Source organism: Gavia stellata, chromosome 32 (assembly GCF_030936135.1).
Source record: "Gavia stellata isolate bGavSte3 chromosome 32, bGavSte3.hap2, whole genome shotgun sequence".
Classification (NCBI taxonomy): Eukaryota; Metazoa; Chordata; class Aves; order Gaviiformes; family Gaviidae; genus Gavia; species Gavia stellata.
This window is the reverse complement of record NC_082625.1, coordinates 180,138-193,226: the sequence shown is the minus strand read 5'-3', so window position 1 is coordinate 193,226 and position 13,089 is coordinate 180,138. Positions and strand designations below refer to the sequence as shown.

General features: G+C 55.1%; 1 protein-coding gene across 1 annotated transcript; it reads left to right on the top strand.

Moving 5' to 3' along the window:
• The first annotated feature begins 8,922 nt into the window (after positions 1-8,922).
• Positions 8,923-10,149, top strand: S1PR4 (sphingosine-1-phosphate receptor 4). The gene has a single exon (XM_009817673.1). It carries the CDS (start codon positions 8,923-8,925, stop codon positions 10,147-10,149), a length of 1,227 nt encoding a protein of 408 aa, XP_009815975.1.
• The last annotated feature ends 2,940 nt before the right edge of the window (positions 10,150-13,089 follow it).

The window sequence follows — 13,089 nt, the reverse complement described above, 5'->3', positions numbered from 1 at the left end:
AGCACGGACCTGGTGCTCAGGACACCTGTGTTCTTCCTGTTCCTGGCTCTCACACTGCCTTAGCTAGTGGCTGTCCACACTTCCGTTCTGATCTTTGGGCCTCCAAATGCCTACATGTGTCCTGTGATGGCAGCTGAGGTTGTCCTTTGTGCGAAGAGCTGCCTGACTCTCAGGCTGCAACCTCAGAGGGAGCTGTGCCATACAGTCCTGTGTTGTTTAAAGTTGTCCTTCCTGTCTGCACTTCCTAGCCCTTATCTACCTTAATTTTCCCCACTGCCAGGTTGTCCCAGTTTGCTGCATTGTTTCTTGCTCCCTGGGGCTTGTGGGCAGTTGTGTGCCCACAGCAAAGTGTGACTCTATTAGGGTTAAGGCTTTGTGAAGTGTCTGCTCTGCTTAGGAGGGATTGCACGTGGCATACTGGAAGGACATCTTTTCCATGCTTACAGACTTTCAACAACTCTTGACTCTGCTCCAGCACAAGAGCATCCGAGGGGCTGGGGACAGCCATAGCAGAGAGGGGCCATAGAGGAGGGGGCAGAGTGCACACCGGAGCCGTGTGGCCTCTCTGCTGCCATAAGGGCAAGAGCTGTCATGAGAGCACATCCAGGTTCTGCACACCTCCTGCACCCAGCCTCATTCCTCCTATTTTGAGTGTTGGTCAGGATTAAACCTTCCCTCAGATTCTCCCCAGAAATTTTCTCTGAGCCCTGAAGTCTAGCCCTTTCCCTTGCTTTGTGCCATGGGCACAAAAGTCTGTCTTAGGGGCAAACCAGGAGGCAATTGCCCGCCCGCAGCCACTGCTCATCCCCAGAGGCTGTGCTTATGTGACAAGAGGGACAGAGCCCAAGAGGGTGGAAGTGCCACTGGCTTGTGTGAGCACTTGCCAGGCAGTGCAGCCAGGTCTCTGGCCAGCATGCTAGTTGCTAAAGCTGGAGCAGTACTCTCCTCTCCTCTCATGCCCAGTGAAGCTGTGGGCAGCTGCTAGCCATTCTTAAGCAAAGCAGCTACTCCAAAACACCTTCCTCTACTGTGTAGATGAACAATTTGCTATCGACAGAATGGGGACAGCTGGAGGCGTAGGGGATAATGCCTCCTTATAATCCCTGGAGTACTTTCAATCTGGTTCACCTAAGCAGGAATCCTCCCAGAAGCCTGGTTGAGGTCACTACAGATTCTCTGCAGGCGTCTGGTTTAAATAAGCTAATTTGGGCTTGTAACTGCAGCCAGGAACTGATAAAAAAAACACAACAGTCAAAGGCAATAGAACAATTAGCATTCTGAGGCTTCAATGCCCCCCACCGCCCCAAATCCTTGGTCCTACAAGCGGTGTTACCCAGGGTTCAGTTTTGGGGCCAGTCTTGTTTAATATCTTTATTGATGATCTGGATGAGGGGATTGAGTGCTCCCTCAGTAAGTTTGCAGACGACACCAAGTTGGGCGGGAGTGTTGATCTGCTGGAGGGTAGGAAGGCTCTGCAGAGAGATCTGGCCAGGCCGGATCGATGGGCCCAGGCCAATTGTATGCGGTTCAACAAGGCCAAGTGCCGGGTCCTGCACTTGGGTCACAACAACCCCAGGCAACGCTACAGGCTTGGGGACGAGTGGCTGGAAAGCTGCCCGGCGGAAAAGGACCTGGGGGTGTTGATTGACAGCCGGCTGAATATGAGCCAGCAGTGTGCCCAGGTGGCCAAGAAGGCCAACGGCATCCTGGCTTGTATCAGAAATGGTGTGGCCAGCAGGAGCAGGGAGGTGATCATGCCTCTGTACTCGGCTCTGGTGAGGCCGCACCTCGAATACTGTGTTCAGTTTTGGGCCCCTCACTCCAAGAAGGACATTGAGGTGCTGGAGCGTGTCCAGAGAAGGGCGACGGAGCTGGTGAGGGGTCTGGAGCACAAGTCTGATGAGGAGCGGCTGAGGGAGCTGGGGTTGTTTAGCCTGGAGAAGAGGAGGCTGAGGGGAGACCTCATCGCTTTCTACAACTACCTGAAAGGGGGTTGCAGAGAGGTGGGTGTTGGTCTCTTCTCCCAAGTGACAAGTGGAAATAGCCTCAAGTTTCGCCAGGGAAGGTTTAGACTGGATATTAGGAAAAATTTCTTTACGGAGAGAGTGGTGAAGCATTGGAACAGGCTGCCCGGGGAGGTGGTGGAGTCACTATCACTGGAGGTGTTCGAAAAACGTGTGGACATGGCACTGCTTGACATGGTTTAGTGGGCACAGTGGTGTTGCGTTGATGTTTGGACTTGATGATCTTACAGGTCTTTTCCAACCTTAATGATTCTGTGATTCTATGATTCTGTGCTATGGGAGGTTTTTCTACCCAAAGACCCTGCCTGCGTGCCCATTCCCTGGGACACTTTCTGCCAACTCTCCTCAAGGGCCTGCACATCACTTGAAGAATATGAGGCTTGGTTTAATCCTAAATCACCATCTCTGGAGCAGTCTCTGGTTACCAGTCCTAATGTAGGTCTGTGACAAGTGGTTTAAACTCAGCTGTGCCTGCCCGAGACATGATATCAGTTTTGCTTCCTGCTGAGTGTGATTTCAGGTTAAAAAACGCGTACAGCTCCAAGGCTCCCAGCAAAGGAGAGTGGATCAGGAGGAAGACCTGTCCTAAAAACCCCTTTGGCACGCAGTAAGGGTGCTGCTTCGTGGCAGACATGCCCTGTGCAGGCAGTGCTGCTGGGCCTGGCACAAGCACAGTGCTTAGGTACTGTTGTTGCCTCTGCCCACCGTGTGCACGGCGAGCTGGTGCTGGCTTGATTTTGCCATCTCAGATAAGATGCCCTCTGGCACCCTGCTCACAGGTCGGAGAGGCTCAACACTTGTCTCTCCCAGCCCTTCCTCCCCTGTCTGCTTGGGCCAGTCCTCGTTGTTCCCAGTCAGGGCTCAAAACTGGGGGACTCTGGGCAAGGTGACAGCTGGGTACCCATGCTGGGGGCACACAGGCAAGCTGACAGGGCAAGTGTCCCAGGAGGGCACAGGGAGGCAGTGGGGCTGATCTGTCAGTTAGTCTGCATTGCTGGGAGGAGGGCATTTGACAGAGAGCTGTGGTATGAGAATGGAAAACCCCTGAAACAGTTCCTGGAAATAAAATCAGAATATGTGTGTAGGTATAAACAAACCAACAGATAAATATATCCCTCTCTTACTGCCCAGAGCAGTCTCCAGCACATCAGAAGAGCCATTGGGCTCGTTCGTGGTAGGGCTGTACTAACTTGGGCAGGGAGGTCTGGGAGCATAGGCTATCCTGCACACTAGTCCTTGGACATCAGGGCATTTGTTTGATTAAAACTGTACTCCAAATACAGGGCTCCCACCGCACTCTGATCCCTAGTTTCTGTCTGTGAGCAGCAGCTCTCTCCATGAGTCTGTATCCTGAAACAACCTCGTGCAAAGGTCTTGCTTTCTTCTCAGTCCCAGTGGTGCTGAGCTGAAAGCTCCAAGCTCAGATGCCCAGGGCCATTATTGCTCTGTAACAGCCGGTGGGTCAGCAGTACCAGGGCCAGGCTATGCTGCAGACAGTAGAAACCACACAGCAGTTCTCTGCCCCAAACTGCTTGGTGTTCTTATGTACAACAAGCAGGGAGGAGAAACAGCAGGTGGAGGAAGTGATGCACAGAATGGTAAGCAGCAGAGCTTGGAATAAATTTATGCTCTCCAGACACAGTGCAGCAGCACCAACCTTGCTGCCAGTAAACACATTGCCCCTGCCCCAGCCAGGCAGCACTAACCGCAGGGAGGTGTGTTGCTTGTCCTTCCTCTACAGTGCTTGGGTTAACTTTCAAACCAGCCCGATTTCCTCTGCGCAGTGCTTGGAACCACACCCCTGCCAGCTCCCCCTTGCGCAGGCATCACTGGGCTGTTTACGCTGAGCCCTCCCTGGCACGTTTCCTGTGTGAGGACTGGTTCCTCCCTGCCATCCCCACATGAACATGGGAAGAAACAGCTCTCAGCTCTGAGCCTGTGGCATCAAGTCTGGCATTGAGCTAGGCCCTGCCCCAGAGGGTGCAAAGCAGCGCTGGTCAGCTCACATGAGGGATTTTATGGATCCTGCACAGGGGACCCAGGTCTCTGGAGCAGCCTCACAGCCTTGGTCACGCCATGCTGACGATGGCTGGCCATGTCAGACTGAGTGGGGGTGGTGGGAGCACCCCGCAGCTCCCTCGCTCCTGGGGACGTGACTGCTCACTGGAGACGTGGTTACACGGTCGAAGATGCTAGGGGGAAGCTGAGTTTGTCCCAGGCACACCAAGAGAGCCAGTGCTGGGCAGTGTTTAGAGACCAGGCACTGAGCTGGTCCAGCTTCTCCAGCCCCTCTGAGCTACCCAGGCTAAAATCCAGCCCCAGGGAGGGGAGGAATTGCTTCTCTGGCAATTGCCAGCGGCTGTCAGGAGCTGCATGAAATGCCACACTGTAAAGAAGTGAGACTCGTGAGTTTACGTTTGTGGCATTCTCACTCTGGAGGGATGCTGAGGCATGAGTGCCTCCAAAGCTCCCATCCTACAGGCACTGAGCACTGGGAACACTCAGTGCCTTTCACTGCAGATCAGCCAAAAGGTCAAAATCTCAAACCTGTTGCAAAGGAGGGAAAGGTGTGACACCATGGGAGACAGGATCTAGGCTGGCCCACTGCTGATATGTTTTATTGGGATGACAAGTAATTATCTTTTTTGGGGGGGAGGTGGGGAGGGGCATTTTATGCAGCTGTCTGCCTTCTGTTTCATGTTTTTGCATTGAGGAAACACAAGTTTCTAAAGAAAAGCCACCTAAAGAAAAAAAAAATCAACAAAACTTTGCCATTTAAGGTCATTAATGTGGTCTAAAGGAGATGATCCTGAAACTTTCTCTTTCATGTTCTTGTTTTCCTTCAAATACAGCGATGCACTGCAGAGACTCTTTTCCCACAGGGACCCACCATCACCACCACCCAATTTCATTTAACTGACACCCAGGCACAACTGTGCCTGGGACAATTCTTTGAGCACTGTGAAGGGCCAGGTCCCCAGGGTTTGGTATCAGCCCAAGTCAGAGGGGCCTCGCTGGCTCTTCCCAGCTCCTCCGGAGCCAGAAGCATCCTACCATGCTGGACACTGGGATGCGCCACTGGAAAGATGACCCTCTGCTGCTGCACAGTAGAGAGACCAAAGCTGGGAAGGGCAACCAACCAACTGCCAGGAACAATCAGTCATTTTTAAACCAGCACAACTCCACCCTTCCTGGAGCAGAAAAACACCTGCGGGCGAATGGATGCCCTGGCTGATGTTGGGCTGTGCTGGGGCCACACAGGGGGGGAGACAGGATGGGTGGGTGGGGAGGTGGGGAGGGAGACTTGTGGGACAGAGATGGAGATGCCAGCTGTCAATGAGCCAGCCTGGGGGTTGCCTGGCTAGGCCCACCAGGCAGAGCTCTCCACAGAGCTTCACCCAGGGATTTTTTTAATCAGAATGTCTGAAAAGACAAGTTTTAATCAGGACTGTGCAGCAGCACAGCAGGAAAACCTCAACAGAAATCATCGGTATTTTATCTTGCATTTGTAGCTTGCTGTCTTTCCCCCGCGGCTGCTCGTAACCCCCCACAATCTGGAGCTGGACACTCTCCTGGGAGTGGGCAGTCTCAGGGCAGGAGTGACCGGGCATGCCACTGGCCGCAAAGCCAGGGAGCCAGGCTCCAGGCTGCTCCTGCCCTGCTCCTCTCTGGGTGTCTCTATCTGCAAACTTTTGCCTCTGGGGCCAAGGTGCTTTTGCCTTCCCATTGGCCTCGGTAGGAGCAGGCTGTGGAGAGCTCCAGAGCTTCTGCAGCTAAGGCACCCCATCTCAGCATCCGTGAACACCTGCTACGGCCATGGCTCTGGCAGAGGGTTCAGGGGGCTGCAGCTGGCCCCCATACCTCTCCTGGTCCTTCCAAGCCCAGCACTCAGCAGCTATCAGGCAGTTTCAAGTAGATTGTGGTCTTGATCTGAAGGAAAGAGATGAGAAACATTGCAGATGGGGTGTCCCTCCCCCACCCCCCTTCATTTCAGAGAAAGAACATCTGAACTGAAATGGCAACAAAGGAGAAGTACCAAGATAAAGCTCAGCCTGCGTCTGTGCAGACAGCAATGGGGAGCCACTGCAGAACAACAGGAACTCTCCCTCGTGCTGGTCCCCAGCTCAAGGGCAGCCTCATTTGCCCCCAGCCATGCAGCTGGGGACTCCCTGCCTTGGGTCTGGTGGCAGCAGCTCTGAGGGGGTGTGGGGCCAGATTTGTGCCAGCCAGCGAGGTCCCGCTCTGCTGAGCTGATTGCATGGAGTAGAGGGGACCCAAGTCCCCCCAGGCGCCCCAGGCTACGGGACTGTGCCCTGACTTGCTGTGGGGTGGGAGCAGTGTTTGAGGTGTGTGGTGGGTGACTTGCCACCAGGCAGGGAGCTCGGCAGGCTCTTGGGGGAGTAGGAGTGAGAGGGTGCTGGAATGGCAGCAGCAAGGGCTGGGACACAGCTCAGGCAGCTTCCCAGAGCCAGTCCCCCTCACAACTCGCTGTGAAACTGTGGTGTGCCTCACAGGTACCCAGTCCCCTCCGCTATGGAAAGGCCAAACAAGCCAGGTGCTAGGACAGAGCAAGGAACTAGGTTTTGTCTCACTGGAACAGGTCTTGACAAAATAATCAATCCTGCCTTTTAGGCAGCTCCTGTTGTGCTTATGGAAGGGGCATGAGGAAGAGCCAATGATATTTTGCTGGTCCGGAGGACCTGTCACCCCATGGGTGAGTGAGTTGAGCTTATCTGCTTATCTGCCTCAAGCCCTCCTGCCATCAAAAGCATTTGCCTCCCACCTGCCCCACACTCTCTACAGATCTCACTGACAAAGAGCTTGTTCCTGTCAGATATCTCTTTCCTGAGACTGCTCACATGCTGCCAGCTGTTTGAGAAGCTACTTAGGGCCGCTGACAAGGCAAGTTTCTTCATCCTCTGATCTTTTAGGGATGACCCACCAGTTCTGTCCTGAGCACACACATTAGCTGGAGGCTCAGCCTGAAGCAAGAAGGCAGCAGGGGTGATGTGCAAAAATCACATTGACCCTTTTGATTCCAGTGCTGTGCCAGGAGCATCTGTTCAGCCCATTTGGGAGCATGCTTTTTGTGCTGAATGTGCAACCTTGCACTCCTCTGGATTGCACTGCGCTCATGGCCCAGCCTTCCTGCTGATTTCCGCTCCTTCAATCTTGGGGTCATCTTCTGACTTTATCAGCGTAAGTTTTTTTCCATGTTGCTGATAGAAAAGCCCAAAACACCAGTTGAAACGGTGAATGTGGAGGGTGGAGCCCTCAGCTTTTGATGAGAACCACTCTTGCCTGCACATGACTTCCTGCAGCAGGAACCTCCTTTTCATTTTCCACTTGTCTACGCTGTGATCCAGGCTGGGATCTCTCCACTCATCCTGGATGGACTCCCAGGATAAGTCCCTGCTTGCCATGCTGATGGAAGAAATCACCACTCTTTGCTCTCAGCTGGGGACCTCTCTGTGGCTTTGTGCCAGTCTGGAGTGAGAACACAGGTGAAAGCAGAAAGCAGGGCACAGCTTCTGCTGTGATCCTGACTTAAAAGGTGCTCTGTCTGTCTTTTCTCTATGTCCCCTTGCAGCTGTTTTGGGTGGGGTCCATCCTGCACAGAAATGTGGTTGATGTTGTAACTTCCCTTTTTCCACATTGGTAGGTAGAAGTCTCACTTATTTCACACGAGGAGCCCTCCCCACTACGTACTCTGTGCTGGGCCTCAGACAAGCAGCTGGAGAGCACTGCTAGTTGCTGAACCTCCCTCCGGCAGCAAGAGCCTCAGGCCAGTCATGACAGGTGAGTCATAAGGCAAATTCAACAGCCAGGGTTGGGAATAGCACATTGCAAGACTTTCTCTCCAGTCAAGTTTTGCAGACGCAGGGAATAGGTCAATGATAGCCATTAATGTTACAATCATGTCAGGACTCCCGGGTTCTGGTCTCAGTGCAGCCCCTTGCGCCTTCTGCAATGCCAGGCAAGAGGCAGTAGCTTTGTGCCTCTGTTTCCCTGTGACCTGGACAATGGGAAGAACCTGACCCATCTCTAGCAGGTCCTTGGAGACCTGAAGGTGGCGGGTGCAGTGTCAGGGCACATGCAGGGCTTTGACCAGCTGGTTTCCTTTGAACTGGATGGAGCTGAGCCCTAGCTTCAGACACACAGGTGCCTGGACTTGCTGCGCTGACAGGGCAGGACTTGGATGGATGTGTCCTGAGAGACTGGCAGGATCTGGGCCCATGGAGGAGCCCAGAGGGGTGAGAGCATGGAGCTTCCTCTCGGAGAAGGATGTATCTGGGCATGGTTGGTGCACAGGGCAGTTGATGAAGAGGCAGTTGCTCTCTGCCAGGCTCAGAGGTGAATTTAACACCACAAAAGGCAAAGCACTTAGTGTCTCAGGCTGTCTGGGTGCTTTTACTAGCACTTGGCCTTGTTCAGCCCAACACACCCTACCCATAAAGGTGGGAGGTGTTACTCCATTCAACGCAGCCTGCCCTGACTCAAAGAGGGGTCTGACACATTATTTAATTCATGTCCCACCTTCACAACCACAGCAAAGCTGAGAATAGCCAAACCCTTACTGAGAAATTATGACAGCTGTTAGAAACTATGTCAATACTCTAGCTCACAACAGGAAACTTTATTAAACAACAGGAAGCCCATGCTCATGTGTGGACTTACAAAACACCTCACCCTCCTCTCCCCTTGCTCTTTCAGTGCCGTGGGGCTGGCAGACAGGGCTCTAACTCTCCACGCTGGGTAGGGCTGCTGGGTTCAGAGACGGTCCTGTGTGGCAGAGTCTCACAGCTGTCTTCAGCCCTCAAATAGAGGGTCTGCTCCAAAGCCCACCTCAACCCTTGCTCCATCGTGCATCCCTTGGCTGCTGACCTAGGCTCAGAAGATGGATGGTCCAGAGCTGAGCTGGTTGGTGAATCACTCCCTTCCCCTTCCACTGGGCTCTGCTCAGTATCCTGAGCTCAGACATGACCTGCTCGACAGGAAAGGTTCCTGCCTGCAGCTGGCTGCCATGAGGAATGTGAACATCATCCTGCAGCACTACAACTTCACAGGCAAGCTGACCAACCGGCAGTCTGGGGATGAGGGCATGGGTCTCATCCGCACAACCTTTGCCATCATCAGCTGCATCATCATCCTGGAGAACTTGCTTGTGCTGCTGGCCATCCTGCGGTGTCTGCGAGCCCGCCGCTGGGTCTACTCCTGCATTGCCAGCATCACCGTGAGCGACCTGCTTGCAGGGATTGCCTACCTCTCTAATCTCTGCCTCTCGGGCAAGAAGACCTTCCAGCTGTCACCTCAGCTCTGGTTCCTGCGGGAAGGCATCCTCTTCATCGCACTGGCTGCCTCCACCTTCAGCTTGCTTGTGACTGCCATCGAGCGCTACAGTGCCATGGTAAGGCCGATTGCTGAGAATGAAGCCAGCAAGACCCTGCGCTTACGCAGCCTGATTGTTTTCTGCTGGCTGTTGGCCTTCATCATTGGACTGCTTCCGCTGCTGGGCTGGAACTGTCTGTGTGACTTCAATGCCTGCTCTGTCCTCCTGCCTCTCTACTCCAAGAACTACATCCTTTTCTCCGTAGTCATGTTCAGCATCATCCTCCTGGGGATCATCGGCCTCTACATCTCCATCTTCCAGCTGGTCCAGGCCAGTTCTAAGCAAACCAGTTCTCGGCACAGCCGCAAACGGTCCCTGCGCTTGCTCAAGACTGTGCTGATGATCCTGGGTGCCTTCATTATCTGCTGGAGCCCTCTCTTTGTCCTGTTGCTCTTTGACGTCTTCTGTGAGACCCAGACCTGCACACACCTCCACAACCTGGACTGGACCTTGGCTCTGGCCATGCTTAACTCAGGCATTAACCCCATCATTTACTCCCTCCGGAGCGTGGAGGTGCGCCGTGCTGTGGGAAGCCTGCTGTGCTGCTGCTGTGTCAGGGTTGGGCTTTGCAAGCCTGGGAACTGCTTGGTCATCACAGACATCAACTCTGGCTCATCCACAGAGAGCTCCCTTCGCTACCGGGAGAGCTTCCGCAGCTCTGTAGCACTAAATGCCCGGCCCAGAGCACCTCTCTCCAGCAATTCCAGCATGATGAGCAATCTCCCCAGCCTTTGAGAGGCCATGGGGAGAGCAAGAGATGCCAGACAGCCCACCAGGACCTCATGCTGCTGGTCCTGGCCTGGCAGAACTGTAGTCTACACGCATCTCAGGCTGACCAGGTGCAGTCCCACCCCAGTTGTTAACTGTGGCCAGGATTTCCAGCCCCTTCAGACTGGGATGTTGCTTCAGTGTGGGTGCAGCATAGGGACAGACTAAGATGGGAGTGAAGGATATGGGCACATTTTGGGATAGTTGCACTGCTGAGACAACTGCTGTGCCTAGGTTATAAGGGGACCCTGCTCTGTGTGTGCATGTATATAGATGCTGTATGTGCCCAGATGAGGGTATTTTGCTCCAGGGCACAGTGAGGAATAGTGTGGGTATCTCCAACCAGACTGCCCCCCAACCCCTTGGGATCAGGCTGGGCTGGCAGTGCTGCCACTGCATGTCATGCACGGCTGGAGGCAATACCTGAGTCTTCTCCTGCAGTTTACAGCCTTCAGGAACTGACGTGATGGCCACAACTGCTAGAAAGGATGCAGGCTTGATGTCTTGCCAGGGAGTCAAGAACAACTGGGTTGCAAGTGCAAGTGTGTACAGCTGTGGGGCAGGTCAGAGACCCTTGGCCAGGAACAAAGTGCCTATATCTGTAGTGCAGCACAAATGAGCCACAGGATGGCAGAGGGCTGCAGCAACAGCCCAGTCCCTCACCAGCGTGCAGAGGCTGGGCACTGTGCCTGGGCAAATGGTGCGACAGTGCTTACAGCCTGGCAGCAAGAAGTAAGAGCCCTGCATGCCTCTGGCCATGGGGCTGCACCTGCAGTGACTGCCCTGGCACCACCACGGGCAGAAGGAGGTACTCAGAGTGACTGGGGAGTCTGGTGCCATCCTGCATGGCAAAGCTACCTGCTCCCATCTGGCTGAACCTCTCAGGTAACATCATAACCCTGTACAGCAGAGGGTTCACAGCACTGTGGCTTCCCACAGACGTTGGTCATGCTCCAGCAAATCTGCCAAGTTCTAAGGTCCCCACACGGGGGGAGGTGCCCACTGTGGTGGGTGGGCACTGGAAGATTGAACAGCAGCTTCTACATGGCTTTGCATTCTATTGTCTCCAGTGGGGTTTGGTTCACACCTGAACAGAAGCAGCAGCAGGAATTGTTTCCTCTTCCTTTTTGGGCCAAAAAGGCTGCGTCCTTCCAGAAACCTTTTTGAAAACAGTGTTTGCAACAGAACAGATTTGCAAGAATCACTTCAATAGGCTGGAACAGAGTCATCACCTGGCAAGAGTGGCGTGGAGCCTGCCCCAAGCCCTTCTGAAGTTCAGCACAGCTGGGGAAAGGAATGGAGGGGTCTATCCTAGCATGTTTGCTCTAAGCGCTACTACATTTGGAGAAGGGGGTTGCCCATGCTCTGCCGAGGAAATGTTCTGAGGATCTCCACCTGCCGTGAACTGGGCAGCATCAACAGCAGAGAAAGCACCTAAGGACCCCAGGCTCACAGCAGTCACATATGGATTCTCCCTGCTGCCCCAGGGCTGAGCACTGCTGCCCTGGCCTCTCTGAATGCCATGCCTTCTCTCCCCTGAGCTTGCAGGCCAGCGATTGCCTGGCTGCGGCCTCTGGCCCCGTCAGTTTGCTGGCTGGTATCTCTGAAGTGGCAGGAGAGATCCCAAGTTGCTGCAACTTCATGGGCAGGAAGCTTAAGAGGCTGCCAAGTTGTGCATGGACACAGCCCAGCTGGCAGCAGAAACAGATGTTTCTGTCGGCAGGCAGATAGCTGTGCTGCATGGCAGTGTGTGTGTGGGAACTGCTCACAGGGCAAGGATGGCTGGGGCCAGCAGAGGCTTTTGCAGGGCTTGGAGACCTTTGCAGCAGGGCTCGGGCTGTGACAGGGGTCAAGGAGCACTAGCAGCTCCAAAGGAGCCAACAGAACATGCAGAATGCCTGCTGGCATGGGGTGGGGGGGTGGGGGGTGGGGGGCAGGCAGGCACAAGGACACCCACATGCCAGGCTTGCAGGTTGAAGTTCATTGGGGCCAGGCTTCATCCTTGGTACTGGGAGGGCTGTTCTGTGCTATGGAAAATGTCTGGCTCCAAAATAGTCCCATTCCTGCCTGGGTCTGATAGAGACCCAGTGGGGCTCAGAAGGCACTGCCAGCTTGCACCTCAGATTCCTGCTCTTCTATTCCCCAACCAAGTGAAAAATCAGAGCAGCACCCAAATGCCTCCTCTCACCATGCAAGGAGACCAAAGCCACCCAAGCACTGAGGCGGAGAAGCTCCCAAAGACTTAAAACCTGCTGGCCCAGCCCATCAGCAGGAGGTGCTGAGCTTCCAGCCCGTTTGTTTTGCAATAAATCTAGATGATAAGAAAGCCTTTGTTTGATTTGCTGTGATTTTCCTGCAGGACAGGTACCCAGCGGCGGGTCCTGTAGGCAAGGGGCCTCCTCGCAGCAGGGCAGGAGGTCTGATACCGCCAAGGGAGGCACCGAGGCGGCCAGTGCGGTACAGGACTGCGAGCTGGGGCAGGGCCCGGCTGCCGGCCCAGCGCGCCCCTCGGCTGGGGCCCACCTCCCTGCTCGGTGCAAGGCCTCGCCACTGCGCCCTCCGTGTCCAAGCGTGCGCAGGCCCGGGGCAGCTGGAGCCCCCCCGTCCCGTTCCCGGGGCAGCGGGATCACCCCACTCCCGGTGGCGGCGGGAGGCCCCCGTTCCGCTCCCGAGGCGGCACAGCCGGCGGCAGCACGGCCCGGGGAGGTGCTGCGCTGTGCCCCGCACACGCACCGGCACCGGGCACTTTCGCCGCCGCTGTTCGGCGACGCGCGTGACATGGCCCCGCGGGCCCGCTTCACACTTTCCACTGCCGCGGGCGGCCGGCGCGGAAAGCCCTGCCCGTCTGTCCGGCGCGGAGGGCGGCGGGAGGGAGCGCTGGGGAAGGCAGCCACTGCCCCGGGCCAG

Bases quoted from the DNA above. Each gene is read 5' to 3' on its own strand.
- S1PR4 (XM_009817673.1), top strand. From the start codon at position 8,923: ATGGATGGTCCAGAGCTGAGCTGGTTGGTGAATCACTCCCTTCCCCTT.